The sequence below is a fragment of the Gobio gobio genome (genome assembly GCF_949357685.1).
Source record: "Gobio gobio genome assembly, chromosome: 3".
In the NCBI taxonomy this organism is placed as follows: Eukaryota; Metazoa; Chordata; class Actinopteri; order Cypriniformes; family Gobionidae; genus Gobio; species Gobio gobio.
In genome coordinates this window covers 27,333,739-27,347,771 of record NC_137099.1, presented here as the reverse complement: position 1 = coordinate 27,347,771, position 14,033 = coordinate 27,333,739, and the positions used below count along the sequence as shown (strand labels likewise).

Genomic DNA, 14,033 nt, shown 5'->3' with positions numbered 1-14,033 from the left:
TCTGGAAGATGAATTCTTCAAACAGTGGTACTAGAGGATGTGGTGCTGGTCCTTCAAGAGTCATTCTCAACCTATCTGTCCATAAAGCCTATAAAAAAACCTTCTTCATGTATTTTACAACACTTCAGCTTGTGATTCTTATCTAGTGGGGGTCATTTTTTAGGATTCTTTACCTAACTGAAGTCTCTGAGATCCTGACACCTTGCACTTCTGGAGACTCCAGGTAGGTTGCAGCTTTGGAAAATGGTGGCGCTGGAGACTAAAGGGTTCCTGATGGTTTCACCCTTAATTCTTCACCTTAATTCTTAATTCTTTTGCAGTTAACAGGTGTCTTTTCTTCACCACCTGTTTTTGTCAGATCCTGCTGACCCAACGAGCATTTCACTGTCCAATGGTCATGCCTTAACTGCAATGTCTAGTATTGCATTAGTATTGCATCCTTCTCATGGGCATTTAATACTTTTTGACTTTTCAGTCTGAGTTAAATCTCTTTTTTGGCTCAATTTATCTGTAAAAGAAAACATGCCTAATAATTCTGCACACCTGAATATAAGGTGATTTTCATTTCCAGCCTTCATGAACAATTATATATCACTTATACATTATTAAATACTAAATCAATAGTAGTTATTAGGATTACTGTGGTTTGGAATTGGTCAAATGTGCCTGGAAAAAAAATATGATCAGAAAATCAACGTGCCTAATAATTCTGCACTCCCTGTATATTCTCTGGCTCTGAAGGCATCTTACAAGAGTTCCCACCCAAGCAATTGATCTATTAATAAGACACAATATGCTAATCAATGATTTGAAGATAGTTAACGCCACATCAGCTACATAAATTAATCAACTAACTATTCAGAAACACCCTGTTGCATTCTACATGTTGTCACTTCTTCTTGAGTCTCTCCATCATTGTCCAACTCCGGTTTGAACATAAAAGGTTTAACAGTTTCTGACATTTTCAGTGGTAATCGGAGCTGCCAACACAAGCTCTTGAAGCTCTGGCCTCTTCTTGTCTTATTTTACACTAGTTAATAGCAGTTATTAGAATGTTAATATTGTATTACTCATTTGTTACTGTGGTTATTTGTTAATGATGGGAAAGTATTTTAAAGTGTTACCGTAACGATAAGTAATTAAACAACTACATGCAAACTAACTCTCATTAGAGTGGGCCTATTAGTAGAGCTGCACAATTGTGGTTAAATTGAATATCACAATTTTTTTTGTTTCAAATAGAGATAACAACAAAATGTTAATTGCAGCAGTCTATTTAAAATGTTAAATTAATCTGAATTAATTATTTACCAAAATCAGTTTGAATGAATGATTCAATGACTCATTCATAAATAAATTTGATTCATTACTGGACAAATCATTTTGAATGAACAATTCAGTGATATATACTGTACATTTTTAACAGTCCCTGTTAAAGTGCATATGAAGTGTGCTATTTGGGACAGGGCCTTGAATGTTACGGTGTGATTTTTGTCTTTGTCATTTAGGAATGAGATTGCGTGGGTCTTTGAATCGAGATTGCGGTCTTTTAACAATAAACCGTGCAGCTCTAGTAGACTGTCTGCTTAATATCTGCTAACTTTATTATGATGGTCCTCCAACTGACATTCTACTGACTATAAGTAACTCTGCAAGCAAAGCCGTCCTTAGGCTGGTGCGACTGCACCGGGCCCTGCGCTTTAGGGGGACGGGGCAGGTCTGTTTGGTGATTGCAAACGGAGCGAGGGGGAGATTTTTCACTATTAAATTTTCACCATGATTTTAGGAATAGAAGTGTTATATAAATCATGCAAATTTTAAGAATGGTTACTCAAATTGTGTTTTATTCCAGGTTTATGTCTTAGACCAACAAAATGGGAACTCCAAGGATTTACAGAGCCTCAAACACTTTACTGTGCAGGAAGATGCCAGACTGGGAACTGTCATTGGAACACTTGGGATTTCTAATACACAAGATATGCAGACACGATATTCTATTGTCGAGGGCGATGGTAATTTGCAGTTTGGCATCAAAAGTGCAAGTGGCGAGCTTTATGTGGCACAACATCTGGACTACGAAGTCACACAGCGTTACTTCTTGGTTGTACGCGCAGAAGCTATTCCCACTTTCAATGTCACTGTATTTGTGGCGATTAGTGTTGTTGATGTCAATGACCACACCCCCTGGTTCCCTGGCAATGACAACTTTGTTGTGTTCTGTGTTTACGAAGATGTTATCAATGGAACGGCGGTGTATGTCTTTAATGCACGTGATGGTGATGGAAGTCTGCGTTACAGTGAGCTTTATTATTCTTTGACTTATGACCCTGACCCTGCAATAGAGGGACTGCCTTTAAGCATCAACCCTCACACTGGAGTTGTCACAACAAATGGACAGTTGGACCGTGAGCGCACTGAGAACATTGTATTTAAAGTGACTTCCAGCGACAACACAGAAGAACCCAAAAATAGGAAACATACGTCAGTCATAGCTCAGCTGATTATTTTGGATATCAACGACAACAGCCCCACATTTGTCTCCATGGAAGAAGCTTGTGTCTCAGAGGACGCAGAGATGGGACTGTTGATTCATCATATTATGGCAAAAGATAAGGACCAAGGACGTAACGGACACGTCATATACAGTGTAATTTCAGGCAATGAGCGGGGCTACTTTTACATGGAAAACACAGGTAAATAATTTATTATGGGATGATATTAGGGATGCAAATGTAGGTCTAAGAGAAAATCACTTGTTTAAAAAAAAAAAACTGTCTTACAGGGCATCTGTACCTGAATTCATCCTTGGATTATGAATCCCAGCATGTCCACATTCTCACCGTCCAGGCTAGAGACAGCGGTGTTCCCTCTCTGTCCTCCACTCAGACACTCACAGTGGAGGTTTTGGATGTTAATGACCATCCTCCTGTGTTCCAGCAGCACATTTACAATACCACTGTCATGGAGAACAGAGACCCTGGAGAGATCATTGTCACAGTCACTGCAATCGACCTGGATTCAGGTAGGCTACCACCTTTTAAAAACTCAAAATGAGAACATAACAAAATTTAGCTCAATTTAGTTCAACATTTAACAGTCATTACCAGTAAAATACCAGTTGGTAGTCAAACTATTATGGAAATCACCACAAGATGGCAGTATGGTTACTCACAGTTCCCATCACGCCATTTTCATAACCAGAAACAGCATTTCATAAAGCTTCTATCTTCCCCTTTTTCATGGGTTAATCATAATGGCCTTAGTGTCTGCATTTGGTCTAAATTTCTATCACCTGCTTAACATTTGCCTTCTATTTCGCTTAATTGTCTGTTAAGCTTTTATCAATAGCAGGGTTGCCAACTTCAGACCCAACCTGCAAAGTTCAGACCCAACTCTTATCCAACACACCTGTCTGCAATTATCAAGTGCTCCTGGGGATCTTAATTAGCTGGTTCAGTTGTGTTTGATCAGGATTGGAGCTCAACTTTGCTGGAAGGTAGATCTCCAGGAGTAGATCTACATACATGTCATTCCCTAGTTTATTAGATCCATGTCGTTCAGTGTGATTTGTATTGATCTTATAGGATTGCCGAAATCGCACAGTCTGTAGCAGGCATTAGACCAGATAAGTCCTATGTTACTCAGAAATCCCATCCTCCGATTTGTTTTGTGCTGTTTTGTTATTTGACGTGACTCGTGAGATTTAATTGGGTAGCGTGAGAGTGCCAGACTGAGCCTGAAAGCGTGTACCTCACCTAGCTTTCTGATAGTATAGTATTGTTATTCACTATTCCATAATACACATTTCTGTAACAGTAGCATGCAAAAATCTCCATGTAGCAAAATATGTCAGCATTAGTAAATTGAGGTAGTGGATTTCTTTTCATATTTGTCCATCATGATTTCAGTCTGGAAGTCCAGATGGCCTCGGTCATCAGACTAGAAATGTATTTAGTTAGCAGACTGCTGTTATAAACATACATCCACCTGAATTATGTTTCGTTGAACTTGATTGCTAACATAAATCAACGGGTCTTTGTGTTCTTTTTCACACGCCGTGTGTTATTCTGTGCGTCTTGTCCCTAGTCCAAATATTCACAAATCTACCAGGCCCTTTTAAAATACCTCAGCCTCAGTATCAGTGTCTGCCTGTCTCTGCGCTTCTGACGTTATCCTATAACAGCAGTCAGGCCTCCTGCAGGATATTTGAAATTGTGTGTGATGATTCACTAACTCAAGCCATCTGTGCTAATAAAGGCCGGTTATTTTTTTCTCCCAGAATTCACTCCTTTCAGCAGTGTGGTCTATGGTTTGTTCTTTGATTTTATCTTCCATTACGTTAAACCTCACAAAACCCAGTGAAACAACTGTGCCAAATGGTCATCAGATGAAGATTGATACTGTTAATAATTGATTCAACTATCTCTTACTTTTGCATTAATACAGTTTGATTTTAGTACACCCATAAAGCTGATATATGATGTTTGTGGCTGCTGGTGAAGTTTCCAGCATGAGTTTCTTTGAATGTGTGTGTGTGTGTGTGTGTGTGTGTGTGTGTGTGTGTGTGTGTGTGTGTGTGTGTGTGTGTGTGTGTGTGTGTGTGTGTGTGTGTGTGTGTGTGTGTGTGTGTGTGTACAGTTATATGTGGTTTATGAGGACACAAATGTGTATAATGACATGGGTATTACAACGTAAACATGGTTTATAAGGACACTTCCTGTGTCCTCGTAATCCAAATGGCTTAAAAAACATATTAAACAGTGTTTTCTTTTTATTATTTATTCAAAAGCCAAATGGCAAAAGATTTGTGTGATGGGTAGGTTTAGTTTGTAGGGTCAGTGTAGGGGGATAGAATATATGGTTTGTACAGTATAAAACCATTACACCAATGGAGAGTAAACCACAAATTCATTTCATGTGTGTGTGTGTGTGTGTGTGTGTGTGTGTGTGTGTGTGTGTGTGTGTGTGTGTGTGTGTGTGTGTGTGTGTGTGTGTGTGTGTGTGTGTGTGTGTGTGTGTGTGTGTGTGTGTGTGTGTGTGTGTGTGTGTGTGTGTGTGTGTGTGTGTGTGTGTGTGTGTGTGTGTGTGTGTGTCATTATGTGGGTCAGTAACATTTTTAATTTTGAGTTATAATTCATGTTTATATTTTTGGCAGCACAAAGCAAAAATTGCCCAGTGAACGTAATTGCAGCTAAATTAATTTACTAAACTTTATTGAAAAAGCAGGATCTATATGCAGCAGTCTTATTTATTAACAAAATCAAAATAACTAAACTCAGAACTCAGTTTCTCAGAACTTTTTTTTTTCTGTCCAGAACTTGAACAGAACAACCTTAAACATAGACAATAACAGATTATTAACTAGATTACACAGGTGTAATAAACGAGGGCAAATCAAAAACCATGACAACTATGAACTTATGCTGCCTTCACTATCTTAATTATCATAAATACGAGTTTCATAGTTAAAAATTGGACATTAATGCCTTCTCAAGTAGTATTTACCACTGGGAAATTCTGGAATTATTTTGATACCCAAGTTCCCGAGATGGGCGGGCCACTAACTTTAAACATGACGGTCACTGTGATTTTGCCAAGTAAGACATGGATCAGCATATTTTGTTGATCCTGGAACAAAATTCCTGTCCGAAAATGTTCTAACCTTATTCCTACCCCTAATCCTAACCCTACCCATTAACTTATTCCTAAAACCAGAGGGAAATGATAGGTGAGTAACACTGATGTGAACAAAGATGTGAAATCATGTTCACCAAACATGGCGGAGGGAAGAACGATTGCTGCTATGACTGATATTCTTTATTGTTTTTTTTTCCACAACCGCTACATCGCTTTGTGTTGTCGTTAAAGTAGTGCATATTTACATAAATGTCTAATCATTTTAATCATATTGTATGTATTATACACAGCAAAAATAACCTGTATTTGACCGAAATTCCTGAATTGTCAGCAAGATGACTATAGATTGCGTGGTGAATGTTTATATGGTTATCAATGAATGGAACGCTAAATATAATTTTAGCTTTAATAAGATTTTCCCAATAAATAATCAAGAATAATCCTGGTGTCCTCCATGGTTCCGGTTCTTTCCAACAACAAAGCACTTAAATTCGACAAGCTCGTATAATCACAACTTCAGAAGTGGGAAGCAGGACATTTCAAAAAGCATGTGAAGGCAGCACAAGACACAGGAAACATGAACTAACTCAGAAAACTGAACAGGAAACAGTTAAAATCAATAAGATCAAAACTCAAACCCTTTTTAATTCCTTCTATTTTTTTTTTTTTTTCTTGATTGTCTACACTCTGTTTGTCATTGACCCAAATGTATGTATCTGTATTTGTGTCTGAATGAGTGTCACTCTGGGTGTCCGAAATCGCATACTCTCTTGAATAGGTACTTATTGTGATAAGTAATTACTAATTAATAGTAATTACTTCATGACCACTAAAAAAATATGTTCTATATAGTATGTGTGTGTGTGTAGTATGATTGTAATCCGCACATTATACATTCACCATGCTGTCATTAACACGTAACCTACCAGCGTCAGTTACGTCGCCTCACCGCCATTCACAAATCCTCTCCCGTGGCCTCATGGGATAGTCAAATGTCCATCGTATGCACACTTTAGAATTTTGCTGGAAGTAGTAGGTCATCCTGGTACTTTTTGCCCACTCTTTTATGAGTACTGTGAATTCAGACATACTTTTGTCACATACTGTTTTCTGCCCACTATATAGTAGGGAAGTATGCGATTTTGGATGCTGTGTGTGTGTGTGTGCGTGAGTGCGCGCGTGTGTTCGAGTATGAGTCTCTGTTTCTTTTAGGCATTTCTTTTCATTGTAGTGGGTTTTATTTCTTTAGAACTTTTTTCAATTCAGAGGTCAGATAAGAGGCTCAGAAATTGCATTTTGCTGGACAGTACAGTAAATAGACCTTATTCAGCTGTCAAATACTCGTCACAACTCAACTCTCCTGTATTTGTTGGCACCTGCAACACAAAAGTGGAGGAGGGCAGACATTAAAAAGGCAATTACTAGTACAATTGTACTTCAATTCTCTGTCATGACGTCATGCGATCATAATCAGAAGATGTTGGGGGCAACTTCTTGTAGACACAAACATCTTCTGATCTGATGACCAATCTGTGAAGAGTTGTATGAAGAGTATGTGTGTGTTTCCCACAGAGGCAAATTCTGCTGTTGGCTACAGCTTGTTACCCGGTCCTGGATATGAGCTCTTCACGATAAACTCCCACACTGGTCAGATAAGCACCTCCACTCGGCTAGACAGAGAGATCCAATCCAGATTTACTCTAAGAGGTGAGAGCTTCCTGAATCTGCCTGAATCCTCCCTCACTGTCCTTCCTTTTATGAGTGTACAGAATCTAGAACACTATTCAAGTTAATGTTTGACAATTATTGGATATTTTGAACTCACACAGTCAGATTGTCTATTCAAACTTGCCTCTGAAGGCCATGATTTATATGAGTTTTTAGTGGTAGGCAAGAATTTTTGACAAAGATACATTAACAGAATTTTTTTTTTGCTGTATTAATATTATTTTTAGAATTATATGGTTTGGAATAGGACTATTAGCATGGTAAATGTTTTCAGATGTTTTGCAAGTCAGTGTTTGCTTAAAAAGTCTAATGGGCAATTAGAGCTAATCATCAAATACAATAACAGAAATCTGTAGGATAACATGAAGATGGAGAGGCAGTGTTGAAATGATTATTGTGAAACACAAATGCAAATATCAAGCCACAGTGTTATTTTTGATCAGTGGTTCCCAACCCTGGTCCTGGAGTACCCCTAATGCCCAGTACACATTGTACGATTTTGGGCTGTCCCAGACGAAAGATGACCAATTGTGGCGATTTCTGTGGCCGTGGCTCCTTGTCACAGGGTGTTTTGGTGTTGGTTCATGTTTTCACGTTTGTTTTCCCATTACCTTGCTTACTGGTTTTGTCATGTGTTTTATTGTCATGTGATTCCCATGCCCTCATGTGTTGTGTCATGTCATTGGCTAATTGTCTCATCACTGTTCACAGGTGTCACTTGTCTTGTCATTAGTCTGTGTATTTAAGCCCTCATGTTTGACATGTGTCTTGGTCTGTTATTGATGTTGTAACCTGCTGTGTAGGTGAGGTTTATGGTTAGCCAAGTCAAGTCTTTGTTTTGAGTATTGCCAAGTCTTTGTTTTATGTTTTGATATTTTTGATTAAACTGCACTTGGGTTCTCAACTTGCCTCTTCAGTGGAATCGTTACACTCCTAAATGGTGGTCCTACATCGTACAGTGAGAGAGGTTCAAAGGCGTCCGTTATTATGGTCTTGCCACCAAAGATAGCCTGCTGTAATTTTCTGACAGTGTCAGAAACTTACCATGATCATCTCACAGAGTGATTGCTGTTATGACCTACGTCTACTGACTAGCCAATAAAAATGCATGTGTTTTTGGCTGCTTTACAGTTCAGGCAGAGGACAGTGGGACTCCGTCTCTCTCCGGCACTGCAACAGTCCTTTGCTTTATCCTGGATGATAACGACAACACTCCAGAATTCTCTCAGCCTGATTTGCACATAGTTATCCCAGAGAACTTGCCTCCTGGAGTCATTCACATCATCCAGGCCTCAGATGTTGATAATGAACTAAATGGAACTATACAGTACTCTATAAAAGGTAAGTACAGTAAATCCATCTGTCCTTCACATTATTGACATTTACTGATTTTACTGCTTTTATGATATTTTAGGCATTGATACAAGGGATTAGAAAACATCTCAAATTTAATTTTAGCTCTAAGTAGAAACAGTACTTTTACATTCCCATTCTGGCATTCCATGGCCTACCTTTTTAAATAGTATATAATTTATGGAAGTTATTATATTGAGGACATACCTACTTCAACAGAAACAGCTTGTAGTTCTGTAACATAACTGTTAAAGTGTCCTGTTGAAGTGAGGTTCTTGTGTACAATGAAAGGATTCAACTAAATATTAAAGGGTTAGTTCACTCAAAAATGAAAATTCTGTCATTAATTACTCACCCTCATGTCGTTCGAGACCCGTAAGACCTCTGTTCATATTCGGAACACAAATGAAGATATTTTTGTTGAAAGCTGATGGCTGAGAAAGGCTTCAGATAGGCCTCCATTGGCATTCAGCACACTTATACTCCCAAGACCAATTAAAGGCACTTAAAACATTGTTACAAAGTCCATCTCACCACAGTGACTCTACAATAATCTTACGATGCGACGACAATAGTTTTTGTGCGCAAAAAAAATCAAAATAACACCTTTATCCAACTTGTTACTGCCTTCCGTGTGTGCCTCCACGACGCATGCGCGAGAATATGACGCAGATCCGGCGTTCAGACAGATGACCCAGAAGCGATTTGTTTACAATCAGAGGAAGACGCGCGTGTCTAAGCTGTTGGATTCTACATTGATCGTGCTTTAGGTCTCGGCGTAGTGCTCAAAATGGGGCTTAAGTGTGCATTTCATGGATTCCCGAACCCCGGCGCTACGTCATATTCTCGCGCATGTGTCGTGGAGGCACACGCGGAAGGCAATAGCAAACTGGATAAAGGTGTTATTTTGAATTTTTTTTTGCGCACAACAACTACAGGGAGTGCAGAATTATTAGGCACGTTGATTTTCTGATCATATTTTTTTTCCAGGCACATTTGACCAATTCCAAACCACAGTAATCCTAATAACTACTATTGATTTAGTATTTAATAATGTATAAGTGATATATAATTGTTCATGAAGGCTGGAAATGAAAAACACCTTATATTCAGGTGTGCAGAATTATTAGGCATGTTTTCTTTTACAGATAAATTGAGCCAAAAAAGAGATTTAACTCAGACTGAAAAGTCAAAAAGTATTAAATGCCCATGAGAAGGATGCAATACTAGACATTGCAGTTAAGGCATGACCATTGGACAGTGAAATGCTCGTTGGGTCAGCAGGATCTGACAAAAACAGGTGGTGAAGAAAAGACACCTGTTAACTGCAAAAGAATTAAGAATTAAGGTGAAGAATTAAGGGTGAAACCATCAGGAACCCTTTAGTCTCCAGCGCCACCATTTTCCAGAGCTGCAACCTACCTGGAGTCTCCAGAAGTGCAAGGTGTCAGGATCTCAGAGACTTCAGTTAGGTAAAGAATCCTAAAAAATTACCCCCACTAGATAAGAATCACAAGCTGAAGTGTTGTAAAATACATGAAGAAGGTTTTTTTATAGGCTTTATGGACAGATAGGTTGAGAGTGACTCTTGAAGGACCAGCACCACATCCTCTAGTACCACTGTTTGAAGAATTCATCTTCCAGAATCTGGCAGTACGTTTTGGGAGTTCATTTTTAGTCCATCTCTGCAAAACGGACTTCAGGATGGACTAAAATGAACTCCCAAAACGTACTGCCAGATTCTGGAAGATGAATTCTTCAAACAGTGGTACTAGAGGATGTGGTGCTGGTCCTTCAAGAGTCACTCTCAACCTATAAAACCTATAAAGCCTATAAAAAAGCAGGCTTCATGTATTTTACAACACTTCAGCTTGTGATTCTTATTTAGTGGGGGTAATTTTTTAGCATTCTGTACCTAACTGAAGTCTCTGAGATCCTGACACCTTGCACTTCTGGTGACTCCAGGTAGGTTGCAGCTTTGGAAAATGGTGGCGCTGGAGACTAAAGGGTTCCTGATGGTTTCACCCTTAATTCTTCACCTTAATTCTTAATTCTTTTGCAGTTAACAGGTGTCTTTTCTCCGCCACATGTTTTTGTCTGACCCTGCTGACCCAACGAGCATTTCACTGTCCAATGGTCATGCCTTAACTGCAATGTCTAGTATTGCATTAGTATTGCATCCTTCTCATGGGCATTTAATACTTTTTGACTTTTCAGTCTGAGTTAAATCTCTTTTTTTGGCTCAATTTATCTGTAAAAGAAAACATGCCTAATAATTCTGCACACCTGAATATAAGGTGTTTTTCATTTCCAGCCTTCATGAACAATTATATATCACTTATACATTATTAAATACTAAATCAATAGTAGTTATTAGGATTACTGTGGTTTGGAATTGGTCAAATGTGCCTGGAAAAAAAATATGATCAGAAAATCAACTTGCCTAATAATTCTGCACTCCCTGTATTGTCGTCGCATCGTAAGATTATTGTAGAGTCACTGTGGTGAGATGGACTTTGTAACGACATTTTAAGTGCCTTTTATCTGTCTTGGGAGTATAAATGTACTGAATGCCAATGGAGGCCTATCTGAAGCCTTTCTCAGCCATCAGCTTTCAACAAAAATATCTTCATTTGTGTTCTGAATATGAACAGAGGTCTTACGGGTGTCGAACGACATGAGGGTGAGTAATTAATGACAGAATTTTCATTTTTGGGTGAACTAACCCTTTAATGTTATTAACCGGTTGGTATTTTAAAAATATTTATTTGATAAACTTCAATATAATAAAATATACTGGTAGTGTATAAACAGAAAATGTTTACTTTTCATCCCCTATTATAAGCTGAAGAGTGTTTCAGCATTGACGCTGTGACTGGGGCGATCAGCACCATTAGACTCCTGGACAGAGAAGAGCGATCCAACTACTCCCTCCTCATCACTGCTACTGACCACGGGCGTCCACCTCTGAGCTCCACTGCACAGCTGCACGTCTCTCTCTCAGATGAAAATGATAACAGCCCCTCATTCACTCGGAAAAGCTTTCGTGCCAGCATTAGCGAGGGGCTCCGTGCAGGTTCAGAGATCCTACATCTGATAGCATGGGACCCCGACGAGGGGCCCAATGGTGCAGTGACCTTCTCATTAGAAGAGGAGAATTCTGGAAACTTTTATGTTGATGGCTCTACTGGTGTGATAAGGCTCACAAAGCCATTGGACCGTGAAACTCGTTCCCAGCATGTCTTCCGTGCTGTAGCTACTGACGGCTGCAGCCAAGGTCCACGTAGCTCGATCGCTACAGTTACAATACAAGTAGAAGATATTAATGACAATCCACCTGTATGTGTTAAGGAACCCATGCGGGTATCAGTCTCTTCCATGACCACACGTCCTAATCGATCCATCATAACAGTTACAGCCCAAGATCCGGACCAAGGAGACAATGGAACAGTAGTGTTTAGCCTTGCAGAAGAAGATGAGCTGTTTCAGGTTGATGGGTCTGGAGCGGTCAGGTTGAAAGTCCCCCTGAGTAATGAGGTGTTTGGGACAAAGCTGCTCCGTATACGGGCAATGGATCTAGGTAAACCTTCTCTCACCTCTAGCTGCCTTCTGCTCATTCAGCTTAACAGTGAAGAGCTGCCGTTGCAGTTTACTGAGGAACTCTATGAAGTCACCATGCCAGAAAATAGCAAAACAGGTATACTTTGAGCAAATTTTTTTAAGCTTACAGATTTTTCAACCTTTGTACGGTTTCTCTTGACATTTTCACCATTGATTTACTTAAAGTGGTTTCCTTTCAAAAAGCTTGTATTTCTGACATTGTCAGTAAATGTGGATACTAAACTGACTGCATTTGTGTGTACCACCTATCATTTCTAAGGCTCTTGGGTTGCAAATGTTGTAGCTCATGACCAGATAGCAGATGAAGGAAAAATCAAGTACAGTATTTTCAACGGCAATGAAAATGAAGCCTTCACTATTAACCCAATTACAGGTGAGAAATGTATATATATAATAATTATGAATATTATTAATAGTGGTTGTATAATTCTTCAATTCTTTTGGCAGTTTTGTTGACAACAGAATAAAAAAACTAACTTAGACACCTTTCAGTTAGGCACTTCTAAAATTCTAAATATATTTATTATTGATAAAGTAAATGTAGCAAACAGTTGTAGAAGAATAAACAGTATCATGCTTTGTAGTATAAAGTATGTGGTCCAGGGGCATTGTCAAGCTTTTAACTTTCTTAAATATCACTATTGACAGGTGATATCACAGTTAAGGAGCAGAGACTGATAGACTTTGAGGTACAGTTTAAAATGTATCTAGTGGTTCTGGCTGAAAATGGACACCAAACAGCCTATGCCAGGGTGGCCATCACTCTGCAAGACGTCAATGATAATGCACCAGTTTTCAAGCAAAGCTACTACAGAACAGCTGTATGGGAGGGACAAATTCATAACACCTATGTCATGCAGGTACAAATCTTGGGATTTGTTTGACCATGCCATGGTTATTATGGTAATTATTAAGAAATTATCTTGTAACTCTGATTCACACAATAACAGTTATAAAGACTTTATATAACATATATAACCTATATAATTATTTTGTTACCAAGTTGCTATTGAGAGTACAAATTGAATCATGTTGTGTATGATCATTATAATGATTTTTAACTTGCATTCCAGATCCCAATTTTAACATTATATAACTGTAATTTTGTAGGTATTGGCGACAGATTCTGACAGTGGTATAAATGGGCAGATCAGTTACTTCATTGTGGATGGGAACCACAATAATGCGTTTGTGATCGACTCTGTTCGTGGGATTCTTGCCACCAATGCTGTCTTGGACAGAGAAATTTTCTCATCTTACAAGTATGACAAACCTTGGCTTCTTCTACTTGCAATTAAAGAGATAGTTCACCCAAAAATGAAAATTCTGTCATCATTCATTCACCCTCAAGTTGTTCCAAACCTGTATGAGTTTCTTTTTTTCTGCTGAACACAACAGAAGAAATTTTGAAGAATGTTTGTAACAAAGCAGATAGAGCAACCATTGACTACCATAGTATTTTTTCCCCCTACTATGGTAGTCAATGGTTGCTCTATCTTCTTGGTCACAAACATTCTTCAAAATATTATATTTTGTGTTCAGCAGAACAAAGAAACTCATACAGGTTTGGAACAACTTGAGGGTGAATGAAAGATGATAGAATTTTCATTTGGGTGAACTATCCCTTTAAGTTTATATGGAAATGGTCTATTGAAAATTGATTGACCAATCATGGAAGTCCTTTAGACACCATA

General features: G+C 38.6%; 1 protein-coding gene across 1 annotated transcript in view; it reads left to right on the top strand.

Moving 5' to 3' along the window:
* Positions 1-14,033, top strand: part of dchs2 (dachsous cadherin-related 2) — a gene marked incomplete at both ends in the record, with an annotated part of 41,459 nt that overhangs the window by 22,421 nt on the left and 5,005 nt on the right. The window contains 8 exons of the mRNA XM_079813175.1: positions 1,853-2,693; positions 2,783-3,022; positions 7,210-7,344; positions 8,497-8,706; positions 11,564-12,415; positions 12,599-12,712; positions 12,988-13,199; positions 13,450-13,601. Coding sequence (XP_079669301.1) covers positions 1,853-2,693; positions 2,783-3,022; positions 7,210-7,344; positions 8,497-8,706; positions 11,564-12,415; positions 12,599-12,712; positions 12,988-13,199; positions 13,450-13,601 — 2,756 coding nt within the window. The remainder of the gene's footprint in view (positions 1-1,852; positions 2,694-2,782; positions 3,023-7,209; positions 7,345-8,496; positions 8,707-11,563; positions 12,416-12,598; positions 12,713-12,987; positions 13,200-13,449; positions 13,602-14,033) is intronic.